The 18,128-nt window shown below is 40.6% G+C and overlaps 1 protein-coding gene across 1 annotated transcript; it reads right to left on the reverse strand.

Moving 5' to 3' along the window:
• Nucleotides 1-22: 22 nt before the first annotated feature.
• On the reverse strand, nucleotides 23-17,520 carry elk3 (ETS transcription factor ELK3). The gene is made up of 5 exons (XM_084111461.1): nucleotides 17,326-17,520; nucleotides 8,264-8,472; nucleotides 7,187-7,954; nucleotides 2,692-2,814; nucleotides 23-1,074 (listed from the first exon to the last, which is right to left on the reverse strand). The coding sequence occupies exons 2-5, from the start codon at nucleotides 8,468-8,470 to the stop codon at nucleotides 982-984; spliced, it is 1,191 nt and encodes a 396-aa protein (XP_083967587.1). The 5' UTR covers nucleotides 8,471-8,472; nucleotides 17,326-17,520; the 3' UTR covers nucleotides 23-981.
• Nucleotides 17,521-18,128: the final 608 nt, after the last annotated feature.

Here is an 18,128-nt window from a genome sequence, read left to right on the forward strand (position 1 = left end):
GATCAGACGTGAGGATGTTGAGTCGCATTCAATGCTTGATTTTATTTATAAAACACAAGGCACATTTTCTTGACTCTTAAAAAGCAAAAAAATAATAATATATAAAATCAATACGAGAATACACTTTTTTTTTAATCAATTCATTAATGAAAAAAATAACCGGAAGCTATTACAAAGCTTTTCTTTCCAATATTGAAATGGAATTTCGTCTATTACAAAATGTCTTTAAGCAGGAAAATAATACAAATACACAATTCTTACACAAAAGGCACAGCCGGTAGTACATTTAAAGCACAGTGCATATAACGCAATTATACAATATCAGACAAACAGAAACCCGGTTCACAGCCTCAGAAAAATAAAAAAAGAGACTTAAATGCTAACGAGATTCCTTTAATATGGTTTAAATGTTTCTTTGAAGACTGGTCGACAAAACAGGGAGATCTTTCCAGTTGAAGCACCTTGGGAATGGAGAACTGTTGGAAAGCATCGTGTTTTGAGGAGGTACGGAAAGTCCACGCTGGTTTGAACGCGTTTCACGTCCAGCATCGTTTGTCTTGATTTGAAACGGTCGAACAGACTGAAAAATAACCTGCCAAAAGGCCAGTCTTCAACATGTTCTCCAATAAAATGTGACTTACAGATTTTCTCTAAGGCTCCATTTCCAATGACTCACCATCTTCTCAAAAGGACACTTCATGTTCTTTGGCATTACCTCATAATAATTCCCTATTTTAAGAGCTTGCGGAGGAATTTGGTGAGCTTTTTTGGATTGCAGCCTGAGTTGAAAAAGAAAACACAGAAGTTTGCTGGTCCAAAACTCAACAGAACTTGAAGGGTGCTATAGGTGAAGGTGGCCACAAGAGGGTGAAGTGCAGTCTGGCTCAAAAAATGACATGAAGGTCCATAATTCCTTCTTAGTGTAAGAGTAAAGGGGGGTAACTCTGGGGGGGGGGGGTGGATATATGAACTGTCCAGAAATCAGGATTTCTGAGCGCTGGAGGACAGGAGGAGGGAGGATGAGTCCAGGTTGGGGAGGGGTACCGGGAGCGGCCCGTTCAACAGGGTGGGGAACTGTGAGAGAGTCAGAAAGCAAACAGAACATTGAGGTAATGCTAACACATACTCAATCACAATGTGTTCATATACTATGTTTAGTAACTGCGGAGTAGTGTTTAAAAAACACATGCAAATAATTGTTTTAGGAAGTGTCGTCTCATGGTGAATAGTAACTTGACCGGGCCAAATCTTAATAAGAAATGTCCATGTAGTTTTTAATAAGCAATATATTATTATTATTATCATTATTACTAATGTTGTTGTCATTTTTTATTTTATTTTGAGGTTAAATACTACCTGACATTTCCTTTTATTTATTTAGTTAGTAGTGTTTGTATGTTGACATTATTAGGTTGAACTTAATAAAGAAATGCCCAGGTCTGTATTTACTCACACTCTCTCACTCTCACTCTCTCTCTCTCTCTATATATATATATATATGAAACAAAATTAAGTCTGTGGGACCAATTTTAGCATTGTGATGATTTAATGATTAAAATATTTACTTTATTATTATTACACATTGTTAAGTTACAATTGGACTTCATACATTTACCAAAAAAGTCAAAATGTAACAAAAAAAGCATTTTATTTATTATTTCTTTTGATTTTTAGGTGAAATATGACCTGAGTATTTTTTTTTAAAAGTTTCTAAATATCTTTCCTAATACATTTTTCTCCCCACAAAAAAAAAGCTTGTCTTTGTGGTTCACATAACAAACACGTTCGTAGTCATAAGGCATCATGGTAGCGCTAGGAGAGGAACTTCCTGTTATGTGAGAGCTGACTATACACACAGACAGAGTCTTTTTCAGTTATCACCCCCTCCCTTTTTTAACAGGAAGCTGTTTTTCCCCCATATCCAATGCAGAGCGGAAACATCTGTAGCTTATTTCCAAACCCTAAGACACACACACACACACTCATACACCAGTAAATCCGTTTCCCGGAGTCACTTGAAAACATCTTAAAAGCATATTTTTTTCAGTTCTTTATTTTACAGGTATAGAAAATATTAAAAAAGAAGAAGAATGGCATTTTAAAAGAAAAAAAAGAAAAAACAGACGAGCAGCAAGAGTTTTCCACCGCAGCCAATAACGTCAGTCATGTGACCAACCAGAAAACTCCCACTACAGCCGCCCAGGGAGGAAGTGAGAGTGGGGGAGTGAGTGTATGCGTCTGTCTGTACGTGTGTGTGTGTGTGTGGTAGTAAAAGTGCACATCAAGAACTGTCACTATTCTTGTAAAGGCAGGGTCAAGCAGTCGCTGTGATTACCATAATGGTTTCCTGATGCCTAGCGATGTTTACAGTAAAAACTGGAACGCTCCCCTTAAAAAGCAAGATGAGCATAAATATACAGTTTGCTTTGTCTTTTTCGCTCGCTCACACACACCTCCCTACACACTCTCCCTCGGGTCAGAACAGGAAGTATCCACAGGATTTCCCCTCTCGCTCACATGAAAACTGAAACACGACACCAAACACAAACGCACACTAGCAAAACACAAGCAAATCCCTTTCTAAAAACACGCTCGCATGTCAATGCTAAACCAAAATAAATGAACAACCACATTCTCACATTCAGATTCCTATTTTTATAGGTGAAGGTTTTGGGAATGTTTAGTGCGTACCTGAAAGAGTGAACTGTGGCCTTGTAGCCTGGCGGGGCTGAGAGGGGCTACGGGACTCAGGCTGCTCCAGAAGTGAATGGAGGACAGGAGAGGACTGGGCGTCAACAGCAAACCAGAGGGAGTCTGAAGAAAGAGTAAAAAAGATGGTATTGTGAAAGGGGGGAACAGGAACATGAGATGGTGTTTGTATTAGTCACTGAAGTCATGGATCATGAAATCCCGAAACTTTGGAGAGACGAATGTGAGACTCTGCATGTCCATGCAAGTCTGTGTTTCGTTTAGCAGGCAAGGCTATAGGCTATAGCATGTGAAGCCTGTCATGCGAAGAAGTCTGAGCACCCCTTTAAAAAAATTCCCAGTTTTTGTTCGTGAACAGGACAAATTTGGAGCGTTAAGGGTATGCAGTACAAATGCAGTTTCTTTAAATTCAACTGCCCTGGACATCGATAATATATTTGTGCAATCTGGGGTTATGAAATAACTGTTGTAGATGTTTCAGGATGTTTAAAGCAACAGTTCACCCCCAATTAAACTTCTGTCATGTGCTCAACCTCATGTCATTCAATACCTGTTTAACTTTTGTCTTCTGTGAACATGTGTCCCAAATGCTCTTTTCTATACAACAAAGACGATGGTCACTAGGGTCCTGTTTACACCTGATTTTAGTTGATCGGATCACAAGTAGACGGGGGAGACACATTCCCATTTACACCTGGTGTTTTAATCCATCTCTTTTGTCAAATTTCAACCACTTCTGTCCTGATTTCTTCAAGGGGAGGGTCTATGAATGGGCTTTCTCAGATTTAGATCTTCGATCTAATGGACAAAATAAGATCACGCAATATGAACGAGACCGGAGATGACAGAAAAACACAGAGCAGTCGCTTTTGTTTCTGCTCTGACAGCCACAAGACCATGCTGAACACTGTGTGTTCAGTGTGTGTTAGAAATCAGGAATGGCGAGAGAACATTGTGTTTGGTACGTTTTTCGTCTTCAAGCCAAGCTTGGGTCTTTAGCCGACAAAGTTGAAATCCCGTCTGGCTAGAGCGCTTCCCATAATCTTTACGCATTAGTCTTTTGTGGCTGTTTGAACACATTCGACCACATGAGCGTTTACACTATGAAAGCAATCCGGTCTAATGGGTTTTTGACTACCTCTGGAAGTGGTCGAAAGTGGACAAGCTTAAAACATTTTAGACCCCGTTTACACGTGTATTTAGTGTCGTCTACTTATGATTCGTTCGACCAAAACGCATCTTAATACCAGGTGTAAACAGGGCCTAGGGAATGTCAAACAGCAAAAAGGCACCATAAATAGTACAAGTTGACTGAAGTCCTACAATAGGCACAAAAGATTTAAGACCCTTGGATGAATTTTCACTTGTTGTAAGGAAAAGAGCGGCTTAACTTCTCCTTTGGTGTTCCACTGAATAAAGCCTAAAGTATACTTTTATGCGCATGCTAGGCTATGAGTAATGCGTGTGGCGTAAATTTTATCATCAGCATAGTACGCGCCTTGTGCACAGCAAGCATTTTTCTAAATGCGCATTCTCAGTTTGCACATGCGCCTTGATTTTTTTCTTGCACTTATTAGTTGGTCCACAAGGTGGCAACATTGCCGACCTGTTCACAGTCGTAAAAAAGCGAATGCGATAGAACAACAACAAAGTACTGGAGAGGGTGTGGTGAACATAGATATCCATATAGGGCGGGCGTACACGGTGCGAGTTCGGACACTCGGGAGGTCGTGAGATATTGCACACATTGCGAGTCAGATCGCGTCAAAGCAGCTGGTACACGGCACGACTGTCCTGCACGAATTTTATCCCGAGCCGGCAGCAATCACGTGAGCTTTCGCGCTAAACACAGAGACCGTCAATGTTGCATGCAGGCAAAGCTTCAGATAGAAAAATGACAGAAATGTGTGTGCAAATGATTTGTTGAAAAGCAGAGAACAGTAGCCATTCCTTTCAACATAAAAACTAGAGAGAGAGAGAGAGGTGTGTGTGTGTGTGTGAGAGAGAGAGAGAGAGACAGTGTATGCGCACGCTGCGTGGTTGCTGCCACTGAGGTATAGCCCCATCGACGTGGTTGTGTATGATATGGCAATAGGGGACAGCTGGTGAAAATCGGGCCGACTCCCAGAATTTTTTAAACATGTTTAAAAATGATCGGGAGGTCGGGGAGGTGCTCATAACGTGCTCGGCTCGGCTCGTAATTCCTCTCACACGCTGCGAGCCGCGACCATGCGAGCATCACCGATTCCACTCGATTTCTCCCGAGTGAAAAAAACATCTGCGAGCTCGTAAAAACAGCAAAAATCGCACCGTGTACGCCCGCCTTAAGGCGGAGTCTCGAACGGCATCACCGGCGGCCATCTTGTCACAGGGAAGCTTTCTGGCGAGCTCTGTGGTATCTGAAGTAAGGTGAGTGATCAGCACGAACACAAATCCTCTTATCTCACTGAAATCTTGACGGATTTACAAACGGTTTGGTTTCTTACAAACGTTATTAACGTGGCTATAATTCTGAATGCTGGAACATGTTGAAATTGCAGATTTTCTTAATTATTCATATGTATGCAGTGTCATAACTACATCTCTGACGTTTATAACAAACCAAACCGTTTGAAAATCGGTAGAAAATTTAGCAAGTTATGGTTATTTAAAAGTACATGCACCATTAAAACACAATGTTACGAGTGAGCGAGCTCCCTGTGGCAAGATGGCCGCCGTGTGCGAACGTAGACCTCCATTGGCCAGCAGCGCGGACGAGACATCTAGCCTTTATTATATGATATCTATGGTGGTGAACACATGAGTCCTATTGAAGAGATGAGTCCGAGTTTAGGACCCCATTAGTATGCCAGTAGTATGCCTGATCTAAATCTGTTCTTGCGATAACTTGTAGCCAACGTGAGCTGTCTAAACTGTTAATAAGAAAAATAGTAATATACACAAATAAACATTATTTTATGGTTCTTTTAATTTAATTTAAAAAAAAAAAAAGTGTACTTGTAACATATTGCGCTGATTATTACGATAAAAAATAATGACATAATTATAATTGCATTGCTGTGAATACGGTAAGGCAGTATAAGGGCAGTATAAGCTCAGCTAGCACGTTCATCGGATAACGTTAGCTGTATGCTATGCTACTATCTAAGCTAACTAAAAAACACTAACGAGAAATGTTTAATTTCACAATCTATAGCTTCGGTTAAATACTAGTATATGAAACGTATAAGTTAAAATACATTAATGACTCGTTATAACGTAGTACAAACGTCTTCTATAATAAAGTGATTTTGTATGATTTGTAACCAGGCACTAAAGCGATTACCCATAAAACGTGCTTTGAACCAATCGGATTGCTTGGGTCCTAAGCTCGGACTCATCTCTTCAGTAGGACTCATTTGTTCACCACAACAGCAACAACAACAGACGCCCACATTGATGAATGCTTGTGTGAGGGGGTTGAGGGATACCCGCTCTAGTTTATAAGAGTGCAAAGACATTTTTGGGTCAAAACTTCTAGAGAGAAATAGCGCACGCTATCAGATGGTGCATACTTTGGAAGATTATGCGTTCGGCTGTAAGCATACGATAGTGTTCAAGTCAGCATTGAAGTTGTATGGGTTTGGAAAGAACATTATGACGGAAAATACATTTTAAGGTGAACTGTCCCTTTAAGAGAGAAAGTGAGAGAGAATTCTACATGAGCGTGTAGCGTCCCATGGGTCATGGACTTTGGATCACCAGGTTGTGGCTATAGGGCAGCATGTGAAATCAATTTCTCGTTCTCGCTCTGTTTTTCTCTGTCCTGTGTCACTATGCTGTAGTGTGCGAGATTACGGACATATGGCTTTACTTACAGGTTTCTCTTCTCTCGCTTGTGCCCTTCTGTCTGTCTTTTCCCTCGTCCTGTCTCACTCTACCTCTTTTTTTAAAAAAACGTCCACCTGCCACACAATTCTCCCTACACACCCAGTAAAGACTGTATAGCTGTATTACCAGTATAGGTGTGTGTCCTGTCTATTTGTTACCTGTTGAAGGTCTATAAAAGGGGCCGGAGAGAATGTTTTTGTGTTCATTTGTAGCTCTGTTCCAAAACCTAAAAACCTGCCAACAACTAAATGAAACCTGACTCGAAAGCTCTACACTCTCACACAAAATAGGGCAAAATTAGCATATTGCTGAGCTAACAACATGATTTAACCAAGCATAAAAATAGTTTGCACTTATATAGTACATAGTCCATCTTTACTTAGACTACTTTTACTAATACTTTTTGGTCAATATAAGTAAATGTCTAATGTACTAGAGGGACTAGAGGGAGTCACATTTTCATAAGCATGCCCATGTTTTGGAAACAGCTTTTGCTTTCATGCCTTAAAATGCTGTCAGCTCACGGGGTTTTGGAACAGATGTGTGTATTATGCGTGTTAGGCTGTGTGAACATACAAATACAAGTACATGTGACATAGTTTGATACCTGTGCAGTGAAAAAGGCTGGCGTAAGGGACCCTGAGGGCAGTGCTGGGCTGTTGAGGGCGATGGAGCCCAAGTCACTTCCTGAAAGCAATATGGAAGGGGCGGAGATTTCCAGCCCTTTGGGTTTCCGAGCTTTGGGAGGCAGTCCGTTGCTACCGATCCTCCTCTCGGGAGGCGTGGCCTGAATCTGGGCTCGCTCCCTGTGGCCGGATGATAAATTTAGAGGCTGAGCGATCTGCTCTGATTCGTCTATGCGAGCCTCCGGGCTCCGCCCCTGCCGCAGCATATAGACAGGGCTATGAGATGGGGAGGGGCTGCGGGACGAGCAGGGGGAGGATTTCGAAGTGAAGAAAACATCCGCGGATGCAGGTGGCGGTGAGGAAGCGAGGGGAACGACCTTCTCTGATCGATTAGTGACAAACCGAATCACTGTTTGTCCCTCCTCCTCTCGTTCGCCACCTCGCTGCTTCTCGATTTTGATTGGACGCAGTAGCGGAGGCGGGCTTTGGAGGGAACTGACTGTGAAGGACGAGTACAGACCAGAGTGAAGATACTCGTTCCTACAGACGGGACTTCTCAGCGATGACAGCGACAGCTTCGGAGACTCCTCCCCCTCACCGTCAGACTCCACCTCCTGTAACATGACGCCCCCTGCGACGTGACCCCCGTCCCGACCGAGCTCCACTGCTTGGGGATCCATCTTCAGAATATCAGGGAATGAGACGAACTTGTACACAAACTTCTGACCAATCACCTTCTTTATGATATTCTGCAAGAGAAAGAGGATGATTACAACAAACTCTCATTGCAGTTTGTAACTATTTTACATTTGGTGGCCAATTCGTACGATCTCAATCATACGTTTTAGTACGATCTGCCCCACTAACTGTTAGGTTAAGGGGTGGACCTTCATGCTTAAGTTTCTTCTAAAAATGGTACAATTCTGTACGAATTACATTGTATAAATTCCACGAAATCATGTAAAATAGTTACGTTTTCTCATGAGATCGGATTGACAATTATCATTGGTCAGACGTCTGAAAGACGCTGTCATTTGTGAAATGTGAGCTTGTGTAACCTTGTCATAGTAGTAGCGTAGTGCTCGGCTAAGTTTGTCGTAGTTCATGTTGGTCTTGTTTTTGCGTAGGCCCCAAAGTTTGGCGACTTCTTCCGATTTGAGCAGCTTGAACTCGCCGTCATTGGACGTCCAGCAAATCAGGTGCTTATGGCTCTGGTCCAGCAGTAGCTGCAGCAGAAACTGCCACAGCGTGATGGCACTCTCCATATCTGTTAGACGAGAGAAGTCACATTATCACATATTTTAAGCATTAAGCCTTCTACATGAAGAAACCCCCTTAGTTGATCTAAATACACTGTAAAACACGGCTTCAAGGGGCTTATTGCTTTTATAAAACGGTTACTCCATAAAAAATATTCATTTTAATATTTATTTTATTCATAAAATAAACACCAGCAACAAAAAATATAACGTTATAACACATTTATTCCTCCGCCAAGCAATGTAGTTCCAAAGAGGTTGCTAAGCAACACATGCAGCAACAAAGAATCACAAACGGCAGTTGCGCCGTAATACTAATCTAATGCGGTCACAGGTGTGGCTCAACCAATCAGAATCAAGGACTGGAACTATCCGTTTAATAATTAGGCCTACATTTTAATAATCATAATCAATTATTTTACAAAACCTAGTTTTTGGTTACAATTTTGGCTACAATAAGGTAACAACACCCTAGCAACCGCCTAGCAACCACCCAGAATACCCTAGCAACCACCTAGCAACAACATAGCAACCACCCAGAACACCCTAGCAACCGCCTAGCAACTTTTACTTGAAACTCATAATCAGGCTGATATTCTTTTACAAAACCTAGTTTGATGTCTTGCTACCTTAGAATTTTGGCTACAATGAGGTATTCAAAGTTTTGGAGCAGCCGTCGCAATAGCACCTTAAAATGCTGCTTGCTAGATTTTGTAACAATGCTGTTTTTTCCGGTACGGATTTAAAGCAATGTGAACGAGGTTAGAGTGTGGTGTAATTTCATTAAGTGTCTATCTAATTTAAATTAGCCAAGGTTACACTCTACTTGCATTGCTTGTTTATTGGTCAAGAAAAGGTGGCACGAGGACGTTTTTTAATGACCCTAACAAGGTTTGAGTATCTGAAGGAAGATCTTGTGGTACCGCAAAGCCAAATTTAGTCTGTGTCTGGATGTGTACGGACCGGCGCCTTGATCTGATAATCAGACCTCTTTCCAGGAGTGATTGCGTTTGCTTAGTAAAAACTTTCCTTTAGCCATCCATGCAGGTTTCTCACAGGAAGTGGTGAAATGGGAGAGGCCGGAGCATCAGTCGGATAAATACAGCCACATTAAAGAACGCGCGTTCGTGCTCCTGAATCCATCCTCTCCCTTTAATTTCCTCTTTTCCCTCTGCACTCTTCATCTCTCGCATGAACAAAAAACGTCATTCCTGGGTGCCCTCCCACAAACTCAGCAAGCATTTCCTGTTCTGTTGTACATTAACGCACAGGCACATAAACAACAAAGGGCTATCAGACAGAAAGACTTGATACAGGAACGGCTCGCAAACAAGCAACATGCTCCAGCATAGACCGTCCCTCTTTGGGATGGAGGTGTCCGTTCAAAGGCAGGCAAATACACCCACTTGTGAACAGAGATTACTAACAAGGCAAACATGGAGTTTGTCCACAAGACCCTGTTTATGAACATTGATTAATGGGAGCAGGTAGAGATAAGGGGGTTAAGGGGGCACAACATAGTTCAAAAACCGACAAGCTTTAAGGGAATATTTAAACGTATAGGTCACCCAAAAATAAAAATTCAGATCTATCATTTTCACTACTGCTTAAAAGTTTGGGTTCAGATTTATTCAGCAAGGATCCATTAAATTATCAAAATACTGAACAAATTTCAAAAGCTGCAAAATGCATCACAGTTTACACAAAATAAATGTTTCTTGAGCAGCCAATCAGCATATTAGAATGATTTCTGAAGGATCATGTGACACTGAAGACTGGATGCTGAAAATTCAGCTTTACCATTACAGGAATAAATTACATTTTAAAATATATTACAATAGAAAACAGCTTAAATTGTAGTTATAAGTGTATTTTTAAATAAAATAAATGCAGCCGTGGTGAGCACAAGAGACTTCTTTCAAAAACATTTAAAAAATGTAGTGTATGAGTTCTGTTTTATCAAAATACCGTCTGATCCAGAATAACATAGGAAAAAAACGTGAAGTTAAACACTTCCCTTTATATTATCTGCCGCTGAATCCTTGAACAATCACCCAAACCGTCATTATCAGACCTTCATACTGACAAAAGTAGTGCAACATGCAAAGACACACATACTCAATCTTTACACATTGGATGGCCGCCCATGTTGCAGATAAGGATGGTTAGATCATCCAGTTTTTGGGAATGGATTTCAGAGCAGAAAAATGCCTAAAAGTGCTCTTTATACTGTGGCGCTGTGGTTGGACACAGACAGGAAGCTGCGATTTCACAAAACAGGATATGCATAAAGATATCTTCTCTTATTCCGTCAAGAAACCTTAGACATATGACACTCAACATGATTTGAGTGATGTTAAATCTTCCTCCACTACACTTGATATTTCTAAAAAAAAAAAAAAAAAAAAAAATTCCAGCACACTCTGATTTAGACATAGTTGCAGTCAATATGGAAGTGGATCCATTGGGTGTAAGATAAGGATTTTCTAGTAAACAGGAGTGAGTTGCTTCATGTATGTGGTCTGGGATTGACTCCAACAGGAAGTGGTTCAATGTTAAAAGTCCAACAGTGCAGGAAGTTAAAATCTTGCTTGGGCCGTTTCCTGTGACTGCTGTCGTCATGCCCTTAAGCCACACACTTAACCTTAGCTTACTCATAACCTTTTGCTCTTTGTCCATGGTTACATTTTTGGAAATATTTCCATTCCACTATATATCGATTACGAAACCTGTACACTTTGACCAGGGGCTGAGACATATTTTTTTTTAAAATAAATAAATAAATAATAATATATATATATATACATTGCTTGGCCAAAAAAAAGTAGCTGTTTGGATTTAAATAGGCAAATGCTAAAGATTCTTGGATCATTATTGCAGTGATTATTATGTTTCTATCATGTTTTTGGCAACGGTTCTTCGAACCCTTATTGATGCAGTTTGTAGCTTTTCATTTCTTCAACAACCATATAGGAACTGACACATTGTGGCCATATTCCAAGATGACAATGTCAAGATTCATCAGGCTCAAATTGTGAAAGAATTGTTGGAAATTCATTGCAAGTCTTTGGGATGTGGTGGAAGAGACTTTACTGAGTGCTGAACTCTTGTATTGTCAGTCAAAATATTTATATATAATTGCAATTAGAGTTCAGTAGTTTCAATAGACATAAACATTACTGTGTTAAATTATGCTTTCAAAATGTTTCCTTTTGTGTTTCATAGAGGAAAGAATGTTAACTGTCTTTATAATAACAAGAGGGTGAGTAAATGACCACAGACTTTTCATTTTTAGGTGACCTATCCATTTAAGACACCCTGCGTAAACTAATTGTATTGTAGAAACAGAGTTTCTGCCTATTTGTTGTTCTTATTTTCAGTGCAGGAAGACCTGGGTGGAGGACAGAAAGGACCTCAGGTTGAGGTCTGACAGCCGTCGGAAACCAGTTTGACTACAATTCAAAGCAGTCAAATGCGCGTGTGTGTGTGTGTGTGTGTACACGTCTATACACACTTCTCAGTTTTAACTAGCGTTACATCATACCCTTTGGTAACAGTAAGTCAGTCAAACAGGGCGGGTTGGCGTTTACTGCGGCCCTCCTGAAGTCTGAGCCAGAGCTCTCCCGAGACGGAGCGCTAGATTGAGAAATGATGCTGGCTGAATCACTAGTGTGGATAGCTCTGACACGGAGAATGTTTTATTGGCCAAGAGGAACTCCCTGGTTGCAGACTGCCTTATTTTGGGAAAGTCTTTGTCATAATTTTGACAAAGACGAACAAGCATACACTTTCACCCTGGTTCTCGCTCATCAAACTGACGGCCCTGGAAGTCGTCAGGGGATTGATCAAATAATGAGCCTTAAGGAGCTAACAGGACAGGCTTAAATCAAACCTAAACCACTTACTCTTGGTTCGTCTGGACCAAAAAAAAGAAAAGAAAATTATACATTTAATCCTGGTTTGCTTAGCGTTTACACTGTCATTTTTAACACTGAACCTAAGAACCCAAGAAAGAAAATTCCATTCTGATTTCATGTTTGCTTTACAAGACTTTCATTTACATCTGTCTTTTCAGATGCTTTTGATTGGAACATCAGCTAGAGTGAGTGTAAACACACACAAACTGCATGATTTGGCCAAACCTGTGGTGACAAAGGAGGAAGTGCTCCAAAAACGTTGCCAATTCAGTATACAGATATTAATCAGGAAGTACACACACACACACTTGTACACACACACATATATACACTCATTCATTACTCCTCTACATATGTGACACAGATCTCATTATACAAGCTCATACAGCAATTTACAGTTAGATCTCGTACTCCACACTTGGGCACAACATAAAAGCTCATCGTACGCCACATACTGTCGCACATGCATTTTTTTCCCAAACTCCCAAAGAAGCGAAATGAAACCATTTCCTGCTCCAGCATCCTCTGAGCGGAGCATCTGCGTTAAACGACCGTAAAACTGTCTATATCAGGACTTCCTCCAATTCTCCTTTGAAGGGCGTCTTCCTGGGAATGCCGATCCCGAGCTGAAAGGTAGGAATTCCTGCCGCGGGGAGCAAACACAGGAACGCGGGGACCACACGGACACAAGGCACAAATGGGAGGTTTCCTCTTCTCTTTTGGTGCTGGCACAAAGCTCTCGCCCATACGGATGTCTATAGACTGACATATTGCATGTGAGACCCTGAAGAACGGACTCATAGATTTACTGCCCTAATCAAAGGGAATAAACACAAGAAGCTGATTTCAAAAGCTCGAAGCCGTTTGGAGAAGTGCCTGCATGGAACGTGGCTGTAAAAGTCATTGTTAGATTATTGCAAGAGGGGAAAAAATGTCTCCCTTTTAAGCACAGTTGCTGTGTACAAATGTGATTTGCATGTGCAAATCTGGAGTTTTTGTCTCTTTATTGTCTTTCAATGTGAGCAATGGAATAAACCATGCAGAAGCAAAGTTTGAATCCTTAGCCAGGGATTTTTAAAGAAAGTTTGATGAAAAAAATGCATTTAGGCTTGTAGAAAGGGTGGGAGACCTCCTGACACACAAATAAATAAAAGACAATGTGCGCTAAACACTCAAACATAGTGTGTGTGCACTGCCTTGGCTCTGTTGTTATGCCACTGTCTAATGCATCAGCTTCATGGTCATTAGGTTTAAGGCTGTTTTTACACATTTCATCATGAAATAAATGAATCATACATATTGGGATTCTTTCACAAACTTCACATCTCCACGCAAATCATGTTTGTCTATGAAACCTTTTGACAATTACGTTCATTTACACGACAATGCCGTTTTGGGTGCCTGAAAATGCAAGCTTTTGAAAACGGGTTTCAAAGTGCAAGTTTTTGAGAGCGATACTGTTATAGTCTCCATGTATTTGAATTTGTGAAAATGGTGACGTCATGCGCATACGTATTAAGTGCTCAGTCTATAGGAGCATAGTGTTTCTTTGCAAAGTGACATCGGCAACTGTACACATGAATAATACAGAGTTTTTAGTTGTTTACGTGGATCCGTGTAAATTGGTGATCGCATTGTTTTTACTTCCTTTTCGACCTAAGCCTTTCTGGGTCAGTACCTTGGGTTGTTTCGCCAAGTGTAAATGCAGATATCGGATATGGGTCACTTTTATATTGCATAGTCAACATATTGGAATTGGGCATCAAGACCAGCAGTGCAAATCTGGACTTAGTTCTGTTTGAACATTACCCCCCTCCCCATCAAATGGTGCATAAAATGTGAAAAAGTCCACAGAAACCATCTAGGCCTAAACACATCAGAAAACACATTTTTACTACATTAAATGCTTAGATGCAAGCTCTCACATTTAATAATCGGAACCAAAAAGACTAGTAACTTGTACTCGATTCAACTCAAATATTCACTTGTTTGATTTATTTATAATCTCTCGTGTATTCATTTCAAAGTAGAATAATTTTGTAATGAGGTATAAAAAGTAAAATCTACTCAACTTTACAATTCACAATTCCCATAATGCACTGGGGAATTATGAATTAATATTTATTCACTTTTTGACAGTTTTATTGTAGTAAAGTTTAGTAACTTGTTTTACTACACCTATTTTGCAGAAACTTATAAACTCGATGTTAAGACTGTCTTAAGAATTACTTTGACCAACTAGCAGTTAGAGAAGAGTCACTGTAATCCGTCTCACTTTTCGGAATCAAATTAGACCAATCTTATATAAGTGATTTTAAAAAGTTAGGATCAGTGTCGAAGAAGAAAATGAGATGACTAACTTTTAAGACTAGTCTAAGCAGTTTATGCAGCCGGCAACTCGAGTTCATTTTCTACAGCTCAAAGATTATCCAATGATTGTTAGCATAATTGTGTTTTCTGTACCAAAACTTTTAGTTAGGTAGTTGTAGTTCGTTTCCGGAGCCTCTTCAATTATTTTTTATCATTTTAAATGCAACTACATCAGAATTGCAAGTTGAGGAAATATTTTAAAGTCACCATGAAATCAAAATTGACAATTGAATATTGCAGTATTTATAAATGATTTATCAGTGCAAATAATTATTTTCTAAAAATGTATGTGCCCATGTAATCTTTCATTAAAATCCCTTCCCTATCGCTTCTTTTCTTTGATGACGAGGGCGGGACAACCTGTCACTCACATGAGATCGACCAATAGCAAACCACAATCAATTCCCAATAGACAGTCTATATATTTTCTTGTTCGAGAAGCTGTTTCACTTGAATATACATTCTACAGGGAAGAAAAGACTATCGCAACTCCTGCTAACTTTAGATTTACACACTCACTTTATTCAATATTATGTTGCAAAGTAATAAACTTCTAATAAATTGTGTATTTTCAGTGTAGGCTATGAGAGTTGCATCAAGCAATAGTTTTTTTCTCAACACAACAGCGTTTCATTTTTACAGCACTGAGGCTCCAAGAGTCAATGGAAAACAACAAGTAAAAACACCTTTACATCTAACCAACCCATCTAACCATGCAGGAAGTAGGAGGCTATAGATATTACACGCAGTGTGTCCGAAGCAGAAGGCAGCAGCCAAGTCAATCAGTGGCTTATCAGGCAGCATTTACTGCTCGATAAAGCTGTTTTTTAAACTTTCAGACATTGCCGGTGTGTGTGTGTGTGTGTGTGAATGGGAGGAGAAAGAGGAGGTGAGAAGAAGACGATGAGAAGGTGGACTCTCTCCAGCACAGAGTGACACGCTCACAGCTTTCAAGACCGTTTGCAAGCGCAGTGTTTTGAATGGCCCCTAGACAGCTTTTAAACACCAAACTTGCCGTCGCACTCACAAACCCCTCCACTGTAGCGCCAGCGGAAACTCATAATGAGATTAGTTGGTGTGCGCAGACATTACTTCGCCATGACTAAATGTGCGCTCTTCCTGCGCACACAGACTGCAGTGGAAAATTCAGGGAGCTCCTGCTGAAGAGAGGGAGAAAAGAGAGCCGTGAAGGACTTCTCTCCACGACCACATTTCTCCAGAGAGAACTGCAGCGCTTGAAATTACGCAGACAGATCTGAGAATGTCTGGCTGTGTGTGTGTGTGTCCGTGTCCAAATAGCGGCTCCAGAAAGAGTGTGGACACTTAAAATGGCAGTGTATTTAATAGCAAAGTATCAGAAAGGGTTCGGAAAACATTCCTAAATTGTTTACTTCTTGCATCTAAATGGCAGTTTGATGGAAATGATGGTTCCTCTTTTAAACCATTTCAGGGAAAGTACAGAAATTGTAAGTCTAATTATGCTAAAATACTGATATAGTCCTACTAATTACCATAGATTGTTTTATCACATAACTCGTTTTTAAAGCTGGGGACACCAAAACCTGCATAACTGCAAATCTACCAATCTAACCATACAGGAAGTAGATAGGAGGAACTTTACACACAGTGCGACAGTGACCAAAAACTCCAAAACAGAAGGAAATGGCCACGAAAGTGGCGTTCGTTTTAAAGAAAGATGACACAAGCACACTATTAAAGCAAAATATCTTATTTTAAATGATAAAACAAGAGTTCAAGTATCAGTATTTGGAAACTTTCTGGTTGTCACAGTTGAGCATGTTCATCAGTTAATAACCTGTGGTGAACTTGAGGGCACCATTCTGAGGAAAGCTCTAGCATCATCTGCTATCTAATGCAATGAAGTCTCACTCGTGTATGGGTGACTTAAAGTACGTGTCCAAATACTTTTTGCGATCACAAACATCGATCACCCTCAGCATATCCAGATGCAGGGGTAACATCAGCTCTATAGGGCTGAACTGAAGTTTCTTTGTTTGCCCCAATGACTCATTTTCAAGATGCTGTCTGCTGCCAGTTTCAATCCGGAAGCGCATGGCAATTAGTCTGCTGCTGTTTCCAGACAAACCAGAAACTCTACTAGTGCGTTTAAAGCGCCAGGAGCCCAAATTCAGCCCTTTCTAACAGCCCTGCTTTCAAATGTAGGCTACAACCAACAAAAATGTTAGAAATTTACATCAAGAACTCGTGAGCTCAACAGGTATTCAAACCTTCATCAGCCGTGCGTAAACTGCGCGTAAGTAACGGGAACGGTGGATACTTGAAGTGTCTTGTGTGTCTTATTATTGATAGAAGAGATCCGTTGTTTTTTTGTTTGTTTTTTTTCACATACATTTCTTTCACTTGTATACATTTAAGTCTTAAACATCACTTCTGAACATTTCAAACAGCTCCTTCATTTGGATAGGTTCATTCTTTTTTGAGGATATCAAGTTTCAGTCCTGTACTTTGGAAGGTTTCTTCCTTTTATTGTTATTGTGAAGTAATTATACATTTATAAAACATTCAGATAGTTTGGATGGATTATCCACATACCTGTGCGTAATGGTCGGGCTTTTTGTGGTCCTTTTTCACTTTATTAAAAAGAATTCCGTATAATGCGCTGTTTTTCCATGCTGTCGGCCGTCTCGGCAGCTCTCAGTCGGACTGTAATGGGATCCCGACTGTTTTCTCTCTCTCTCTCTCTCTCTCTCTCTCTCTCTCTCTCTCTCTCTCTCTCTGAGCAGGAAGTTGGTGCAGGCAGACAGCGAGCCGGCTCACTTCCTCTCGCCGTGCGCTATTCCCCAGGCGCTCGGCCCGTCTGTGTAAACACGCTTTTCCTCCTCCAGCCACTATCCGACATTCAAGAACACGAGCACACACGCGCGGACGCGGACGCGCGCACACGCAGAATACTGTAACCTGAATCTGCTGAGAGCAGAGCACACTGACGTCATTCTCTTCCTGCCCGGGACTCGCCGGGAGGAGCCCGTGTTCCTTCCTCCACACACATTTTGTGTGTGTATGTGTGTGTGTGTGTGTGCATTTTATTGGCCCCCATGAGAAAAACAGCTTATAAATCATACTAAGTTTGAGTGTGATTGGTTTAGGCGTAGGGTTAGTGTAAGGGGATAAAAATCAAGTCCCGATAAAACATGAAAACAAAACGTGTGTGTGTGTGTGTGTGTGTGAGTGAGTGAGAGAGAGAGAGTGAGTCTGATTCTGACGTTTGGGGATCAAATTGCTAGAAAATGCGCTCAAAACTAAATCTGGGAGAAATCGTGTTAAAGTTTTACATCTTTTTTTTTTTTTTTTTACATCAGTTTTTACATCGTAGCATCTCAGGCTAAATTAATATC

The sequence above is a fragment of the Abramis brama genome, assembly GCF_963993115.1.
Source record: "Abramis brama genome assembly, chromosome: 4".
Classification (NCBI taxonomy): Eukaryota; Metazoa; Chordata; class Actinopteri; order Cypriniformes; family Leuciscidae; genus Abramis; species Abramis brama.